This window comes from Esox lucius, chromosome 2 (assembly GCF_011004845.1).
Source record: "Esox lucius isolate fEsoLuc1 chromosome 2, fEsoLuc1.pri, whole genome shotgun sequence".
Taxonomy (NCBI): domain Eukaryota; kingdom Metazoa; phylum Chordata; class Actinopteri; order Esociformes; family Esocidae; genus Esox; species Esox lucius.
Window position 1 is genome coordinate 18,871,451 of NC_047570.1, and position 20,187 is coordinate 18,891,637.

General features: G+C 38.3%; 1 protein-coding gene across 1 annotated transcript in view; it reads right to left on the reverse strand.

Annotated features, from left to right (window-relative positions):
* The window catches only part of dusp22a (dual specificity phosphatase 22a), a 41,672-nt gene continuing 21,485 nt past the window's right edge, over nucleotides 1-20,187 (reverse strand). The window contains exon 7 of the mRNA XM_013138403.4: nucleotides 1-1,453. Coding sequence (XP_012993857.1) covers nucleotides 1,256-1,453 — 198 coding nt within the window. The 3' untranslated portion in view covers nucleotides 1-1,255. The remainder of the gene's footprint in view (nucleotides 1,454-20,187) is intronic.

Consider the following 20,187-nt stretch of genomic DNA (forward strand, 5'->3'; position numbering starts at 1 on the left):
TTCATTTTGTAATGATTTAATTATATATTTTCAGGCATTGTTAACACATATGTTTGTGGTATACTGTTTAAAGGTTGTTTCGGTTTCATTAACAATTTGCTGCTGTGCCTTTATAAATACTATTTATTAGCAGATATTTTATTGCAAACAATGAAAGTGTAAATTGTAATTTTATAAAAGCAGATACACAATGATACAACATTTTCTACCAAAAAATATTAAAGATGCCCTAAAAATTAAATCAACAAATTTGTTTCAGTTAAATTGATGAGAAATCAACTCAAGTATCATAGAACAGTTACAGAACATTTTTGGAACAGCCCCTACGGGTTTAGGTTGTAAAGATAATTCATTTGACTGGCCAGATTGAGGCAGTAATTTGCTATGGCAAAGCTGCTGTTATTTAAAGCTTTATCACATGCAGGTATACAGTAGCTGGATCAGCTAAAATCAGGGCAGAAAGCATGTTATGTTCATTCATGCGTCATCAATCCTCAATACTAGACCCTCAATCTAACAGGAGCTATTAATCATGGTACCTTGATAAACATTTGAATAACACTGACACATATAACTTTGGGGCTAGGAGTTTTTCCTGACCAGGTCCATGTTATAAACTTCAGGCAGATTTTTATTTCTCTAGTTAAGACACGATCACACAACATAGAAAATTCTAAACTGTTTTTAAATTATGACCTGTTGGGTGTAGAAATAGGTTGAGGTGAGGTTGCAAGATAGGACAGTCTAAGCCTCCCAGTAGTGTGTGACGGTAAAGGTCAAGGTGTTGAGGTGTGTGCATAAGAGCTCCTGAGTAGGCAGCACTCATGTCAGTTCAGTTAGTGGCAAAGATGGCAAAAGACATGTCAGCTAGCACAGTGATGAGAACGTCTGTTAGCCAATAGGGGCCCTGGGAGCAAGTGCTTTAATGAGAGAGTCTGTTAGCTGATAGGGATCCTGGTAGCTAGTGCAGCGATGAGAGAGGCTGTTAGCCAATAGGGGCCCTGGGTGCTAGTACAGTGATGAGAGAGTCTGTTAGCCAATGCCCCAAAAGACCCCAACCCCATATAAACCTGCAGGTACTAAATAGGTACTGGGTGAACATTCCACAGTCTGTCAGAGGGCAAGCAGGAGCTATAACCATTTTGCTAAGAACTGAGTTCAGGAAAGTGTCTTGGTCAAGAAAAAACCCTGGCAGTAAGTGCTTAGGGGTTATTTTAGAACTGGGTCTGTCTCCAGTCTCCAGGCAGGCTGGAGCTCATCTGTTACCCCCAGAGCCATTGTAGGCATCGTAGGGGAGAGGGTATATGCCGGCCTGGTTCATCCAGTCCCGGTTCTCTCCTCTCCTCTGGTTCTCCCGCTGCTGCTGCTCTGTATACATGCTCAGCAGGGCTCCCACCTGCTCCTGGTCCTTAAAAGGATTAGGCCGGAAACTTGTCCTCAGCCATGCCCGGTACTAGGGAGAGGACAGTGTAACAGACAGACATGAAACATTAAATGTAAAAAAAAGCAATTGAATCCAGTTTAGGTTAAAAATAATCTGTTGTCAAATAAGGGTGTGGTTAGCAGATTGACGGAAAACATTCCTGAAAACGAGGGACTTTCTGGCAGCTCAAAAAAACAAAAGTTCCAACAGCTTCATTGGTTCAGAAAACGAACAATCTTCTCTAACTGCAGCTACAGAGATAAGAACAGGATAGGCTAAAACACACACTTAATTTGGCTTTAACAATATTTATATTTATCCTAACATGAGGTTTGTGCAGGTAAATTATACATTTGGTCTTCACTGTGAAAACCTTGAGGCTTGCTGGAACTGAGTGGGGAAACCCCTGGAAGTAGTCCCAGGTTTTCTGCTCAGCAGTCAGTGGACACCAATTGGGACAAGGGAAAACTGGCTCTGAATCACTGCTTTACCAGGAACCTGAACCGCCGTCACTCCTCCGACATTCCAACTAACACATTAACAAGTAGATCACAGGGATTTCCCTCACACCTAATGGTGTTTACACTAATCCCAGACCTTAAAACAAGACAAAACTATTTCAAATGTTTTGATGGCAGAACATTTTGTAAATTAAGAGGACCCTATTCATTTAGAAACTGGGAAGTTGACGATTTATTTGATACATGTTGCATTGATATCATAAAAGCAAGCCAAACACCACCTTACATTTAAATTCAGTGTCAATGTTTATGATCAGCATTATTGACATACAGTGACAGAGATGACAGAATGGGTTTCTGTATGTTTACTTTTATAATTGTGAGGAAAGGTTACACTAGAATGCAAAAAAATCCCAAATAGTCTGAGGTTTTTGTTTAAATAAATGTGCTAATATTTCTAAATACCTGTGTTTACTTGGTCATTAGGGAGTACTGTGTGTAGACTGATGAGGACAATATCTATTTAATCAATCTTAGAATAATGCTGTAATGTAACAAAATGCGGGAAAAGTGAAGGGGTCTGAATTCTTTCCAAATGCATTTTATTTCTAAAGTTTACAACCTGTTGTTTGGTTATATGCCAGTAGACCTAAACAATATTAGACTTACTGCTAATGGAAACAAGGCCAACTGGCTGACCTAAGGGAAGGCTGGTCCTAAGTATGTTTGAAAGAACAAAGTTTCCTATAGTGCCAGACATGAATTCTTGGAGTATTAAACCATTCATACAGTTTACTATACCCCAGAATAATTCCACAAAATGAATGCTAAAATGTATTTCTCTTTTTACCACTTTTTAAAAAGGTACTTTTTACTCTACCTAGGCCTGTCACAATATCAGATTTTCACTACACGATTATCGTGGCCAAAATAATTAATGGTAATGATATTATCGTGGTATCTATAGAAAATGTGAAGAAAAAAAATGCTGTCAGTCAAATTCATCATCAAATTTGTTTAATATGTTATTTTCTCTTTTTTGGCAAATGAATTACACTCAAAATAAGAGTGTATGGAGATAGAGAGTCTGTAACCATAACTGTACAAATACATAAATAAAGGTTTACAAAAAGAATAATTACACTTAATAATGAAAAGGCAACCAGATGAACTGATAAAAAGATCCACAAGGCCTAACACCGAGAGGTGTTTTTGGAAAAATACAAAACATTTTCGCCTAGTGAATAGGCTATGAAAAACACTAGTGTATAGGTCCAGTGTTTCGGTCCAAACGCGTAGTTTAAGCAAATTCATTGTTTGTCCATGAATAAGCTATGGAAAAACCAAGAGGAGTTTTAGGGAAAACACAACGTCCTTTAAACCATGTGAATAGGCAAAAACTGTGTGTCTTTTCGAATCTCTCCTGGGTGTTCTGGTGGGGCTAATGAGTTGATTTCAATGCCAGTGCATATGTCAAACTGAGATCAAACTGACCACAATCAACCACACTCCTCCCTAAAGTGATTACCCAAATACTTCACTGAGTGTAAAATCTGCAGATTTAGTTTTTGAAAAACAGAATGCATTGGGAAACTGTTATCACATTCTTACATGTTGGAAACATGACCTGCAAATTTTTCTTTGGTCGATAGTTTTACTTTATCTGAGAGTAAATATTAGCATTTTATATTTTAGACACGTTATATTGAGGAAGTTAGACTAGCAATGATTAATTTTACTTTGTTTCTAAGGAATTATCTTAATTGTAAAGTTGAATGTTCATGCTCGTTTACTGCATTACTATACAATATAAAACACTAAAGTGCTATAAAGCACAGCAGCAACAGTTGCCATGATTCATCTTTTTTTAAATGTGTACATTTGTATTCCTAGGCATTACTAATTGTACACTGCAGAAAAAAAACATAAATGGAACATGCAGATGATCTTGTTAAAACATTCACATACATTATTAGACTATTACTTGTAGTTATATATAAATATCAGTGATTTAGATGTGAAAAGATTCAGTTTTTGGGAGATGTCTGTGAGAAGAGTCGCTGGATCATCTTAAAATGACAGTTTATCCAGCTACTGAAGCCACTGCCCATTAAGAAAGCTGAATTCTTGCTTCTTGAATTTGGTTGCTAATGCGGTTTCAAGCATGCATAAACAAAAGTGTTGTTTTCAAACTCCTTGGGTACTAGACTTCAGAGTTCACTCAAAGAAAAATGTGCTTTGTACAAACACCCAAAAAGACCCCATTTACCACAACGTCATCATTGTACAACCACTCTCAAAAGTATGAATCCCCCTTGGACTATTTTATTGTGTTGAAATTAAAGTGAATAACTGAAGTTGTAATTTTATTTTCTAAATTATAAATACAAAACATAACAAAACTGATTGCATCAATTTAGACCCCTCTGCTATAACCTGGTTCTCAGACACCTCTGCCCACATTTGCGGAGGGTCGAGTGGCGCTGGGTTTCAAACTTGGCCAATCTGATTTCTGGTCGAAATAACCAGAATCGACAAACAACCAATCAACCACTACACCAGTTTCCACATATGCCATGGTATTTAGCTAACTACCTTTCCCCAAACATGGACATTTCAAAATAAGTATTTAATCAAGCTTTGTGCGAACTGCACACAGTAACAGCAATAAATGGCATACAGAGGATTTGTCTGAGAAAACATAGATGTGTCCCAAAAATAGATGTGATACGTATTGCGATTGCTGGCGGTGATGATGGCCAGGACGTTAAGATAGCCAAAGGAAAACTGGGCATAGTGTTCAGCACGACCGAGATGCTTGTTGGCAACGGTCAATGGAGAAGCCGATTGCAGAGCCCTGGGTTCCGCAAACATGTATTTGGAATAAACGTGGATGAAGTTCACACTGGGCCAATGGTTAGTTTAATTAACATTAAGTTCCCTAGTTATCACAAGCATAGTATACATTGTATGCAACAATAGCCCAGGTGCTTCACAAAAGTGGCTTATGTGGGAGACAAAAAGAAAGCCATTGACCTCACAGCCAATCTTTGGCTAGAGTTTGCCAGTAGGCATTTGGGAGACAGTGAGACCGAGTGTAACAAGATTCTATAGGCCAGGTGAGACCAGAATAGAGCAATCTGACCTCAATGCTAAGAGCTATTATTTGGTTAATGCCACACATCATCCTAAGAACACGATACCAACTGTGAAACGTGGTGATGACAGCATCATGCTATGGGGATGCTTCTCTGCGCCAGGGCCTAGAAAGCATCTGAAGACACAGGACAATATGGATGCAGAAAAGTAGAGAAATCCTTGGCAAAAATCTACTCTGCAGGAGACATGGGACTTGGGAGATTATTCATCTTCAAGCATCACAATGACCCTATGTCTAAATCCACACTGGAGTGGTTTAAAAACAAAAAGGTTGATGTCCTGAAATGGTCCAATCAAAGCCCGGACCCCAATCCAATTGAGAATTTGGGGAAAGAATTGCTATTCACTAAAGGTCCCCTTCCAGTTGATGAAGCTTCAGCAAATTTGCAAGGATTGGCCAACATTTGCTGTTTGGAGATGTGTAAAGTTGTTAGAGACTCCAAATACAATGCAATACAAATACAGTCATGGCTGTAATTGTGGTCTATGGTGTCTCAACCAAATATTCATAAAAAAAGGGTGAATGTGCCTATGTGATCGATTATTTTTCTGTTTTGTATTTTTGTATTATTATATAACAATTTATATTATATACCTTACAATAACCTGATTGCATAAGTGTGCGTATCCTTTTCTAACTGGGGATGTGGCTGTGTTCAGAATCAACCAATCACATAAAAACTCATGTTAAATAGAAGTCATTACATTTTCATATCCACTGTAGATTAATTGGTGAGGTATTTTGTGGTGGTCCTCTTGTGGTAATCATCTATTGAAGCTTTTAAGCCAGCAGTACTGTGTCTTGAGTTTCTCTGCAAGTGCAGCATGCAGTTTCTCAAAGGCAGAGAAGGCACAATGTCATCAACATTTAATTGGGGTATTGAAATTTTTTTGTATTATTATTAGTTTTTTTGTATGATTAACATACCTAGCTTCTATGATGAACTAGTGAATAACATGCTGTTGCACCTAAGTAAAAAAAAAATATATATATCCTCAAACAGATAACTCTTGGGAGAAATGAGGAAACAAATAAAAAAAAGACAAACTAGGAAGTTCAAACGGACAAGAAGGAAATCCACTTTTAATATTTTAAGAAAAAAACACTGCAAAGCCAAATTAATTTCTCCAAATTCCTTACAGATAATCGTAGCAATAAGAGGGGCTATTTTCAACCATGGACAGGCTTTAGTGTATTTTATCTCTCATCAAATTCGCTGGCTCTTGGACCCTAATCTCCTACCTCCACATCCTATGACTCTCACTCTGCCCTTTCCTCCTCGGCCATCCCCTCCTCCGTGGTTAAGCAACTCCCTGCAGGCTCATAGAACAGGAAAGGAGCAGCTCGGTAAAATTATGGTAAATCAAACTTCTGGATTACATTTTATCCTTTAACTATCTTCTCAGTATGTTCTCTTTTACTTAATCCACAGCTAAAGCCCCTTTCTACCAATCCTAATGTCAAGATGCCCCTAAACACACTAACAGGCACTTTTCAAATAGTTTTGACATATCTAAATGTTTCTGAACTATTTTAGTTGTTTTGGATATTGTCATGGTATTTGTTGCCTACAAATAAAACTTTAATTTGGAAGAATATAAAATAATATACATATTTTGTGTAGAAAATTGGTTCACAGCTAACTTAAGGTGAAATCAAAGGTAATAAAAAGCACCACATTGGTCACAGAGGTACATGCATGTACCCTGACAACAAAAAAATGGAGTCACCACAGATTTGGGCCCTCAAGTCTGTCATGCAAAATTGTCTCCCCCCAGGTTGTTCACCTAATAAGATGACTACATAGCTAAACACTTCTTTTGGCTACCATGTTTACATTTAGACATCAAAATCCCTGTCTTTAACATTTTACATCTTGGAATAGCAAAGAAAATGTGTAAACTGCACATTAACTTATTTTTCTGATTGCAGTCAGTTCCTAAGCAGCTGTCATTACATCATATTATTATATACAAATCAGTCTGATTTATATATTGACTCATCTGGCTGCCGTGATTTTATTTTAGCTTCCCTTTGTCTTCCCTTTCTTCCGTCCTCCACATGCTCAGTAATAAAGTATTACAGTTCAGATGAAAGGGTTTAAGTCCTGGCTCTGTTTTTAAAAAAACATCAATGATGATCGGTGGAAACAGGACACACCTAAGCGAAATCTCGAGTGTCATAGTGAAGGGTCTGAATACTTATGTAAATGTGATATTATTTTATTTTTATACATTTGCAGAAAATATCTATATATTGTTGATTGATAATAAAAACATCTATTTAATACATTTTAAAATAAGGCTGTAATGTAACAATGTGGAAAATGTGAAGAGATATTAATATTTTCCAATATCTACAGTGGATATAAAAGTCTACACACCCCTGTGAAAATGCCAGGTTTTTGTAAAAGAATGAGACAAAGATAAATCATATCAGAACTTTTTCCACTTATAATGTGATCTATAATGTGAACAATACAATTGAAAAACAAACTGAAATCTTCAAGGAAAATAAAAACTTTACAATAACCTGGTTGCATAGGTGTGTACACCCTCTTATAACTGGGGATGTGGCTGTGTTACATTTTTGTCATTGCACACCTGCCATCATTTAACCCTCTGAGTACTACGCTTAAAATTTTTGGGTGTCACTACTTTTATATTTGGCCTTATAAACAATCCATCCATCCATCATCTTCCGCTTATCCGGGGCCGGGTCGCGGGGGCAGCAGTCTAAGCAAGGATGCCCAGACTTCCCTCTCCCCAGACACTTCCTCTAGCTCTTCCAGGGAGACACCGAGGCGTTCCCAGGCCAGCCGGGAGACATAGTCCCTCCAGCGTGTCCTAGGTCTTCCCCGGGGTCTCCTCCCGGTGGGACAGGACCGGAACACCTTCCCTGGAAGGCGTTCCGGAGGCATCCGAAACAGATGCCCAAGCCACCTCAGCTGACCCCTTTCGATGTGGAGGAGCAGCGGCTCTACTCTGAGCTCCTCCCGGGTGACCGAGCTTCTCACCCTATCTCTAAGGGATCGCCCAGCCACCCTGCGGAGAAAAGCTAATTTCAGCCGCCTGTATCCGGGATCTTGTCCTTTCGGTCATGACCCAAAGCTCATGACCATAGGTAAGAGTAGGAACGTAGATTGACCGGTAAATCGAGAGCTTCGCCTTACGGCTCAGCTCTTTCTTCACCACAACAGACCAATACATCGACTGCATTACTGCAGAAGCTGCACCGATCCGTCTGTCAATCTCCCGTTCCATCCTTCCCTCACTCGTGAACAAGACCCCTTATAAACAATATGTAATGTAAATCAATCATTGTGTATCAAATTATTCTAAATTACCTCAGCTAATATAAGCTTGCATGTTAATGTTCTTATAAGGTAGTGTTTTAGGGAAAAATGCACAATTAAGTAAATAATTTAATAAGCAAAATCAGATTTTTTCTATATATCATTGAATTCTGACCATAACACACCCATATGGAGTGATACTCCCAATACAAATGTTCTGTGCAAACACAATGCACATTTGTGTAAGAAAAGGCTTCACAATGAATGTGAACAGAAAAATTAAATAATTTGCCTTTTGTCCAACATGTTTTTGACACAATTTTTCATTGAAATCAACCACCCCGGTATCTCAACCCAAAAACATTCCAAAAACACTTTTCAAACCATTTTTCTTACACAAATATGCATTGTATCACAATACAAGTGAACAGCACAATTAAATAATAATTCACCTTATGTGCATACAGGACAATATGATTATGACACCCATAATTATTTTTTTATATGATTGAATTCAGACCACACACAGCCATGTGGAACAGTTCCCCCATTCCAAATATGCAAAGCAGACAATATATATAATGATCACATTTGTATTACATTATTTCATGATAAATAGGTTATTAGATGTTACTTACCAGACTGTTCTTGCGTTGCATTAGCATTCGTCCTTTGTTGTCTGGTAACTCAGCTATCCAACGTTTGATAACCGTAACGGACTATGGCTACATTTAGTAAAAGTGTTTTTACGTTTTGCCATTTTATACTAATAATAATACTTATAAAACTGTTGAAAACACAAATCCTTTCTTTGTCTTTTCAACAAGTTAGCAAGGACACAATGCTAAAACGTTCGCTAATGCTAAGTTAGCATGCTAGCTAAGCAGACATACTGCTACCACCTCTTCTACAGTCAGAATGAGCAAATGAAGAAAACAAAACTTATGTCCCACCCAGCAACCTTATGATTGGATCAAATACGCAACAGATACTTTCCCCAGATTTGGTAAAATAAACTATTCTGCATGGCAACAGCCTTCCATTGGATGCTGTCACCCAACAGCCCATCCTTTGGTCAGGTGCACAAGGTTTTGGTTTCATTTGGACAGGATGACAACAACAAGGAAATGTGCCAAGTAAACACAAAGCGCATCTGCGTTTTCATCGGACTCTCATTGAAACAGCAAAGAAAACAGAATCTCTCTATTACAAACCGTTTTGAAAATATGTAATACTATGTAATTGGGCGCTACCGCCTAATCCGTCCTCAATTAAAGTTACTCTGATTAATCACAAATAAAGTTCAGCTGTTCTAGTAGGACTTTCCTGACATTTTCTTAGTTGCATCTCAGAGCTAAAGCCATGGTCTGCAGAGAGCTTTCAAAGCATCAGATGGATCTCATTGTTTAAAGATATCAGTCAGGAGAAGGGTACAAAATAATTTCCTAAGCAATAGATATGCCATGGAACACAGTGAAGACCGTGATCATCAAGTGGAGAAAATATGGCAAAACAGAGACATTACCAAGAACTGGACGTCCCTCCAAAATTGATGAAAAGACGAGAAGAAAACTGGTCAGTAAGGCTTCCAAGAAGCCTACAGCAACATTAAAGGAACTGCAGGAATTTCTGGCAAGTACTGGCTGTGTGTTACATGAGACAACAATCTCCTGTATTCTTCATATGAATAAGCTGTGGGGTAGGGTGGCAAGACAGAAGCCTTTTCTTACAAAGAAAAACATGCAAGCCCAGCTGAAGTTCGCAAAAACAAACATCAAGTCCCCTGAAAGCACATGGGAAAACGTGTTATGGTCTGTTGAAATCAAGGTTGAATCTTTTGGCCATAATTCCAAAAGGTATGTTTGGTGCAAAAACAACACCAAAATCACCCAAAGAACACTATACAGTGAAGCATGGTGGTGGCAGCATCATGTTTGGGGCTGTTTTTCTTCAGCTAGAACAGGGTGGAGGGAATTATGAACAGTTCCAAATACCAGGCAAATCTGGCACAAAACCTTCAGGCGTTCGTTAGAAAGCTGAAGATGAAGTTCACCTTTCAGCACGACAACGACCCAAAGCAAACATCCAAATCAACAAAAGCATGGCTTCACCAGAAGAAGACTGACGTTTTGGAATGTCCCAGCCAGACCCCAGACCTGAATCCAATTGAACACCTGTGGGATGATTTGAAGAGGGCTGTGCACAGGAAATGTCCTCGCAATCTGACAGATTTGGAGGCTTTTGCAAAGAAGAGTGGGCAAATATTGCCACATCAAGATGTGCCATGCTAATAGACTCCTACCCAAAAAGACTGAGTGCTGTAATAAAATCAAAAGGTGCTTCAACTAAGAATTTGGTTTAAGGGTGTGCACACTTATGCAACCAGGTTATTGTGAGCTTTTATTTAAATTTTTCCCCCTCAAAAATTTCAGTTTCAATTGAATTGTTCACGTTATATTTCACATTAAAGGTGGAAAAAGTTCTAACATGATTTATCTTTGTCTCTTTGTTTTTTACATCACAAGAACCTGGCATTTTAACAGAGGTGTGTAGACTTTTTATATCCACTGTACCTGTCCCTTCAGTAACATTCTAAGTGGAAAACTGTTACCCATTACTACACAAACATCACCATATACTGTAATTAAATGTAATTCAATATATTCTTAAATTCATCAGTCACTAACAACTGCTAAGTGGTCACCCATGACTTCCTGTTTAACTAGGCTATAATAGCAAGCAAGTTTATTTATATAGCACAATTCATGCATAGATGCAATTCCATGTGCTTTACAATCAAAAGAAAAATATAAAAATGCAATAGATTAAAAGACAGTCAGATTGTTACAATTCTCTAACCACCCTCCAGGGGGACTCTCCACCCTGGTATCTCAATCCTTGCACTCCAGCGCTAGGACAAACCCGTCAGACCCTTTGTGATATAATCTCTGCACTGATGTCTTACCAGGCGGAAATGTATGCCATGTCTGAACATGCATTTTATATTCCTCAAGGAATTACAGGTTCCCAGAACTGTTTACTGCACCACCCGGGTATCTCAACTCTTGCGCTCCAGTGATTGGATAAACTCGTCAGTCCTTTTGTGAGATAATACCCTGCATCGATGTCTAAACAGCAGCACAAGAACTTGCATTATCCATCATCAGCAGATTATTACATTTACACAGAGGCTGTTCCTCAGATAGCACCAGAACTTGCATTACAGATTTGTTTTTTTTACAATTAGTTAAACATAGAAAAATGGAAATAGAAAAAACCAAAGAAAGAGAAATAGAAAAATAATAAAATAATAATAATAATAAAACATTGAATATGAAAATAGAATAAATAAAAATAACTGATAGATTCCATAGTAGATTCCCTAAGGAAGCTATAAGACTAAACAGTGTGCTTAAGTTAAAGTGCTCAGTCATAGGTGCGTGAAAAGAGAAGTGTTTTTAACCTGGATTCAAAAATGTATACGTTTGAGGCACATCTAAGATCTTCTGGTAGTTTATTCCAGTTGTGTACAGCATAACTGTTAAACGCAGCTTTGCCATGTTTAGTTTGGACTCTGGGCTCTACTAGCTGACGTGAGTTCATGGATCTAAGAGCCCTGCTTGGTTTATACTCTTCAAACATATCAGAAATGTATAGGGGGTCTGAACTATTCAGTGATTTATATACTAAAAGCACCACTTTAAATTCTATTATGTAACTGAATGGAAACCAGTGCAAAGAATTAAGAACCAGAGTGATGTGCTCTGTTCTCCTGGTCCAGGCTAACATTCTAGCAGCAGCATTCTGATTAAGCTGCAGCTGTTTTACAGTCTTTTTGGGAAGGTCATTACAGTAGTCAATCCTACTAGAGATAAAGGCAAAGATGAGCTTCTTGTGGTCTTTTTGGGAGCCCTTGATTCTGGCTATATTTTCAAGATGATAGAATGCTGTTTTGGTGACCGCTTTGATGTGACTGTTGAACGTGAGGTCTCAGAACACCAAGATCACACACTTAGTCCCTGATTTTTAGGGCCTGGGAATCCAGCTGTAATATACACTCACCTAAAGGATTATTAGGAACACCATACTAATACTGTGTTTGACCCCCTTTCGCCTTCAGAACTGCCTTAATTCTACATGGCATTGATTCAACAAGGTGCTGAAAGCATTCTTTAGAAATGTTGGCCCATATTGATAGGATAGCATCTTGCAGTTGATGGAGATTTGTGGGATGCACATCCAGGGCACGAAGCTCCCGTTCCACCACATCCCAAAGATGCTCTATTGGGTTGAGATCTGGTGACTGTGGGGGCCATTTCAGTACAGTGAACTCATTGTCATGTTCAAGAAACCAATTTGAAATGATTCGAGCTTTGTGACATGGTGCATTATCCTGCTGGAAGTAGCCATCAGAGGATGGGTACATGGTGGACATAAAGGGATGGACATGGTCAGAAACAATGCTCAGGTAGGCCGTGGCATTTAAACGATGCCCAAGGGGCCTAAAGTGTGCCAAGAAAACATCCCCCACACCATTACACCACCACCACCAGCCTGCACAGTGGTAACAAGGCATGATGGATCCATGTTCTCATTCTGTTTACGCCAAATTCTGACTCTACCATCTGATTGTCTCAACAGAAATCGAGACTCATCAGACCAGGCAACATTCTTCCATTCTTCAACTGTCCAATTTTGGTGAGCTCGTGCAAATTGTAGCCTCTTTTTCCTATTTGTAGTGGAGATGAGTGGTACCCGGTGGGGTCTTCTGCTGTTGTAGCCCATCCGCCTCAAGGTTGTGCGTGTTGTGGCTTCACAATTGCTTTGCTGCATACCTCGGTTGTAACGAGTGGTTATTTCAGTCAAAGTTGCTCTTCTATCAGCTTGAATCAGTCGGCCCATTCTCCTCTGACCTCTAGCATCAACAAGGCATTTTCGCCCACAGGACTGCCGCATACTGGATGTTTTTCCCTTTTCACACCATTCTTTGTAAACCCTACAAATGGTTGTGAGTGAAAATCCCAGTAACTGAGCAGATTTGGAAATTTTCAGACAGGCCCGTCTGGCACCAACAACCATGACACGTTTAAATAACCTTTCTTTCCCATTCTGACATTCAGTTTGGAGTTCAGGAGATTGTCTTGACCAGGACCACACCCCTAAATGCATTGAAGCAACTGCCATGTGATTGGTTGATTAGATAATTGCATTAATAAAAAATTTAACAGGTGTTCCTAATAATCCTTTAGGTGAATGTATATAGCTCTAATATAATGTAACAGCTGACAAACTCCCTTATTTTTCAACATGGGGACAGTCAGAGACACATTAAATTAGACAAAACGTGGTTGACCTCCTGAATTAGGAATGTTGCCCCAGACATAACCCAGTGATTATAGCTCTTATGGTTTAGTTGGGAAAAAGACTGGTTATCTGTTCTATCCAAAATGATGGCCTTGCAGGCTGACTAACGTTCATGTCACTTGCTTCTAGCTAAATCAGTCATGAAAGAAATAACTGAAATGACAATAAGTTTGTTTTAGCTTATCGACTGGCATTGATCAAAACATTATAGAAATAATGAAGATGGGTGATTTTGCCTGGCTCAGTAAAAAAATTTTTGGTCTGCAAAGAAAGCGCTGTTCACTCAGTGTTACCGGCAAGGTAGATGGCATGTCAAAAGTAAAATGAATCTTCTTCTATGTTTAATTTAACACCTGACTCAACTAAATGCTAGACTAGAAACAAGGAGAAATAACATCCAAGTGGATAAATACAATAAATGAATCCATAACTTAATACATAATTCCGACAGCAACGTGGAAGTGATGGAATTCTCAATGATCATTTTCAGTGATGTGGAACTGTTCATTTTGATCACAATTGTGCTGTGAAATGATGTCAAATTATCATTAAATGGGCATTTCTTCAAAGACATAAACATATTCAAAACATGCACTTTGCTGCCAAATGACTTAGAGATGCTGAGCAATCACTCCAGTGGATATATATAGAAACAGAAAGCACCGTATGTCCCAACAGCTAGATAACTGACATTGTCGGTGGATCATTCTCTAACTCCTATGAAGGAAGCATCAATGCAATCATTTAGGGATATGCCACTGACCAGCAGGCTTTGCTCAATCAACCAGCGCCAGTCCTTAGACCTGGGTTTGAGAAACTCTGTTTAAGCTACCTCAGAAAATATCCTTTACATTCTGGACAACATGTTTTTGTTTCTTTTTATTGAAATAATGTTTATTCACATTCATTCTGACATTATATATTGTTTTTATGAGTAAAGATACACTTCCCAAATTAATGCCTTTAAACTATTTTTCTGGTGGCCAAGTACTTTATATTTAAATATAATTAATTTTACTTCTTTTGTGGCTGCTTCTTTTAATGCCCTTTTCTGATGTCTGTCCTGAAACCTGATTTCAGTATAATGAAGTTTAAATTGTTTTATTGATTGTGAAGCCAAATGCCTGCATATTCTGAATGTCTGACTTGATTTTAAGATGAACCCCACTGATCACTCACATCCTCTGGACTGGCATTCAGTCATTCCAAAGATTTGTTGTTTTAAAGGTAAAAACGAAAAATGTTTTGGTGGGGCTGCTTTTTGCCTTGTCCTTTGTGATGTGTGGAACTTCAAATATGTATTGTGTCAACAACAAAAAAATTGTAGTAGACTAAACATAAAATTGTCTTTAAAAATATGAATAAAAACATTTTGATAGGACTACAGACTAGCTCAAAACCACATTTCAAATAGGGTATATAAAAACACTCCAGAAGGTACATTTATGCAGTTTACCCGTTTAACAGTTGGCAGCAGTAGCAGATGAATGGTGAATGGAATGAAGCTGCAGTCATTAATATCATTTATGATTGTATTTTCTTTGTAATTATATATGTAAAAAAAACAAGTAACGCCTTTTCCCTGTAAAACAATAATAAATATGAATTAAAAGATGATTGACCATTTACTGTCTGTATGCTCACCACCAATTGGAGGAAATGTGGGTAACAGCTGACCCATCAATCTCAATAACCACCTCCATGATTTTGTCAATGTTAAGGTCTAGGTCATTTTGACTGGCCAGGCCTCCAACCTGTCAAACTCTTCAGAGTACAGTTGTGGTCAAAAGATTGCATACCTTTAGAGAATACTGGCAGACAAAATTCAAATTGTCTGCCAGTATTTTCTGACAATATGCTGCATTCATCTTGAGGGCAATAACAACCAGCACTTTTTAATGTGGGCCGGCTGAACTAGGCATGCCTGGTTTCTTTTTATTTTAATAAAGTTCCATTACCTTGCTACGCATGTCTTTTCACTCCCCTTGGCTCAGTATCCAGCCTGCTCAGTGCATCAACGTGAGAGCTAACCACCCATTGACTATTTATACACAGACAATAATTGCAATTTAAAAAGCCACAGGTGTGGGAAATTCACCTTTATTTTTCCATTTTCACCTGTGTGTCTGTAACAAGGCCAAACATTCAAGGGTATGTAAACCTTTGATCAGGGCCATTTGGGTGATTTCTGTTTAAAATGGAGACAAACAACCATGTGATATTAAATGGCTTCATATGGTCACTATAACTAAAGGAAATTTTTTTTTTTGCATGATTAGTCATATTTTTTAAATCAACGTCAAAATTTCACAATTTCTGCCAGGGTATGCCAACGTATGAACACAACTGTAGATTTATGGCAGTCCACATTAATACCGAACACGGTGGTGTCATTGAACAAGAAACCAAGCAAACCTAGTTCAGCCGGCCCACAATAGGTGTCTGTATAGCCTCTTGTCTCTATCCTGAACAAATCCTCTTTTGCCACTGGCCGTTTTAATAGTTAATTGGCCATTCGTGAATAACATTGATACAGTTAAACTGACTAACGTTTCGTACTAAGTTTACCTCCACCTCAAATTGCGTTTGCTACTGGCCGTTTTTACAATATATTAGCCAGTAATAAGCTTTACCGGTATCTACTAACTTACTGGAATAGTCATAAGAATTGAGCAATTGCTACCGAGTCTGCCAAAGCTATTTCATTTCAGGGTATAAAAACATATTTTTTTCTTTCATGGCAAAACAGCATACATTTTTCTTTCATTAGTGAATTACATTTATACAATAACTATCAATAAAGGCGACGATAACTAACTTTTTCATCAAGTGAAAAGACTAGAGAATCATGGAATCTACCAGAAATTATTAATAAATCGTTGCTCTCAATAGATTCAAACTTAGATCTTCCACATGAGAGTCACTGTCTTTTACCACTGTGCCACAGTATTAGACGTTTCAGCAGTCGCTAGACTCCATTGAGGATTAACGTTTCTTATTAAGTTTAGTTCCACCACAAATAGTGTCTATGAACTGTATTGCTTTTGCCACTGGCCGTTTGAACAGCTTGTTAGCCAGAAATAGGCTTACTGGTATCTACTAACTTCTTAGGAATAATCATAAGAATTGAGCAATTGCTAGCAAGAATGAAGATGAACTTTTCCATGCCAGAAACAGTCGCAATATAACCGTATACAGTTTCAGGTTTTAGCCAGCAAAGTTTTCGTCAATACGGTGTAATTCACAATGCGTACTTCGCAACCCCTACGAGGAGATACAAACTCTATAGGTCACAAGTCCGCTTCTCTAACCACTACGCTATTTAACAAGGGGCAGTCAGTCAATCACTCACTCAGTCACTCACTCAGTAAGAGACATTCACTCTTCTTAGCCGGCTCCGCTTACGCGGTCTGGCAAAACCTTGAGGTGCTTGACAGATGCATTAGTAACAGTACAGACTTGGGTGTAGAGTGAGCAGAGTATGGGGTGAGGGCATTCACAATTGCTGCTCTCCAGGGCTGACGAATAAAGATTCCGAAACAACAAAATCTACCTAATGTTTTATCTATAACCAGTCCCTTGTATTACTTCAGTCATTACCAACAATAAAATACATTTGAAAACCATAAGTACTTCTTTACTTACATCAGACCTGCTTATTTTGTGTGCTCGAGAATAACGTGTTGTGAGTATATAAACTCTTTACACCACAGTGCGGGACATGCTCCTGCCCTTAAAGCCATTCAGCCAGACTTGCGGTTTCTGTAGGGAATTCAGGAAATAACCATCTAATAATTTGTTGTGCAACTGCATATACTTTGCGAAACAGGATTAACTGAAAGTGCCTCTAAAAGAAGGTAGTTGGAATGAGCTAAAGGTTAAACATTTAAACGATGTCTGTGACTGGTGTGATTACCCCGACAATTGCTTGTTCACTCAAGTTATGCAGCCTAAGTTGTGTTCCACACATCTGGACCTAGAGATGCCTTTAATGAACATTCAAATGTAGTGAGAATATAACAACCATGCAGTTTGAAATATTATCATTCTAGAACACTTCAAACATGGATGTCCAATGAACATCTACCAATAACATGGACAGTGATGATGTGGACAGACCGTAGATTTGAGACCCAACCCGGCTTTGGGTCCGACTCGTCACCGTCAAATCACCAGTTTTAACACCCTCATTTATGAGAAACAATTACCCAGAACGTGAATACTTTATGACAACTTAAGTTTAGTTTGCATAAAAAACACATCTGCTTTGAATCCAATCCATAAGCATAGTGACTTGAACGAAACCCTAAGATACTACTACAATAACTTCTCTACTCAAGCTAATCAAAACACTTTCTAAGAAACATTAACATAATAACGCAACATAATCGATAGTATCAGCTTTCAAAATCCCTCAATTACTAGGGTCTGGACTAAAAAACAAACGTGGGAAAAGCATGAAGAAAGAAATCCCATTTCCCCTTTGATCCTCAAAATCACTCTCAAATCGCCCCAAACAATAACAATATTTTTTTTCAGTGAAGACATGTTGCAAGACTGTGACAGTAATGAGTCACGTGGCAGCCAGTACCAGGCTAATGCAATTTCAGCAAGCCCCTCCAGTTCCCCTTCTGTAGTGACAGTGAGGAGGCTTCTACAGGCTGGAAGCATTTCACCAGCTGGAGTTCAAGTCCTTCTTCAAACAGAATAGGTTATAGAAAAAGGTTTTGATATGGTAGGGTGTAGTATGTGCACATGTTGCCATTTGCTTATATATTGCTGACAAGATGCACAGAAAACAGCCCCTCATGTTGGCTTCAACAGGCTCAGTTAGCCTCAGCAGATTTGCATTACCTATATTAATGAGACTGGGCCATCTTAACAGGCTGACAGTATGTGGCCTTCAAATGGAAAGGCTACATAGGTCATGGGTGAAGCAGCTACTTAGGTACTGCTCCATATCAGTGGTGTTCTCTATACCCCTAGGTATCCTGGCCTTTTCTTTTTCTTAACTATATAAAACATTTGTGTAGGTAGGTGTGCAAATCACAAAGTGCAAAGTTGACAATATATATGGAATTATACAACAGGTTGTTATAAACACTGCATGCTTACTGGCTAAAATCCATGGTATATCAGACCATAAAATATGGGTGAAACATCCAGTTTCTAAGTGTGGCATGTGGTATGTGGTCAATATATCATGGCTAGGGGCATTATCCAGGAACTCAAAGTTGAGTCAGGCATAATAACATAGCATTGGTCTATTGGCCATATACTACATCCCCATTTTTCTCACCCCACTACATGTTGAATGTGTGAATAATATGTACATGGATATAAATAAACTGATAATACACAGACTTACACTTCAAAACCAATGTCGGTTGGTGTTGATGCAAATCTGAGTGAGTCTCGTAAACTAAATATCATAATCCCTGTCATTGCCAAAGAGGCTGGTCGTTCAAGCATATCAACATTCAATATGCCTCTGGATTTACACTGGGGTCATTACCTTCTGGTTGGGAATAAGATTCATATTTTTTTTAATAACAGGCAGAGCCTCAAAGAAAATAATTTAACCAATTATGAATGCTTTAAAAAAAACAACCTTTGTTAGCTTGACATTAACTATTTGAGGCTTAAAATGACAGCTCAGATGTTTGTGGTTAGAATTCCAGTATGTATTTAGTTTGAGAATTTACACGTGAGTTAGCAACTTTTGACAAACTGGTTTTGTCTGGACAAACAAAAAAAAATGTTGACCTAGTAGAACTGCAAAGAGAAAAAAATAAAAACGTAGACTTGTAACATTTGCACAGTTGTTGTGATTAGTACAGGGTACTATCACAAAAAAAAGATAAAACCCTCAGTTCTCTTTGAGCTCTGGATTTAAACAATGTTTAACGTTGAAGACTGGAGAAAGGCCGGACATTGAGTACAAGCAGGGGAAGCTGGTACTCAGTCACTTATTTAAAAACCCTTATGTACTTCTGGCGGCCCAGACAAACGTCACATAAAAAGAGTATACACACAGTCCAGTTTTTCAGTTGGCCTACTTAGATTATGGGATCATAATTCACCTCAGGCAAAAAAGCAGGTCTAGACAAAGCCACCAGAAATCCCAGGTTTACTGTAAGAGACCGACATCCATCCATTGAAGTAAAAGTGAAAATAAAAGAATGAAACTTACAGGGCAGAAATGATATAGCCTTACGATGAAGTACAGTTGTATTGTTATGTTGTACAATCTGGATGATGACATACATTCCATGAGAGGGAATACTATTTATTTAACTAAACAGTAACTGAATTGCAGTAAACATTAAGGGAAACATAGGCACCTTAAAATTATTAGTATCTTTGTATACATCTCCCGAAAAAATTAAGAGACCTCTGCACCTTTTTCTTTCCTTTCCAAGGAAGTTGAAAAGGAACATTTTGATTGAGGAACACTCACGCAGTAGTCTCTTAATTTTGTCCG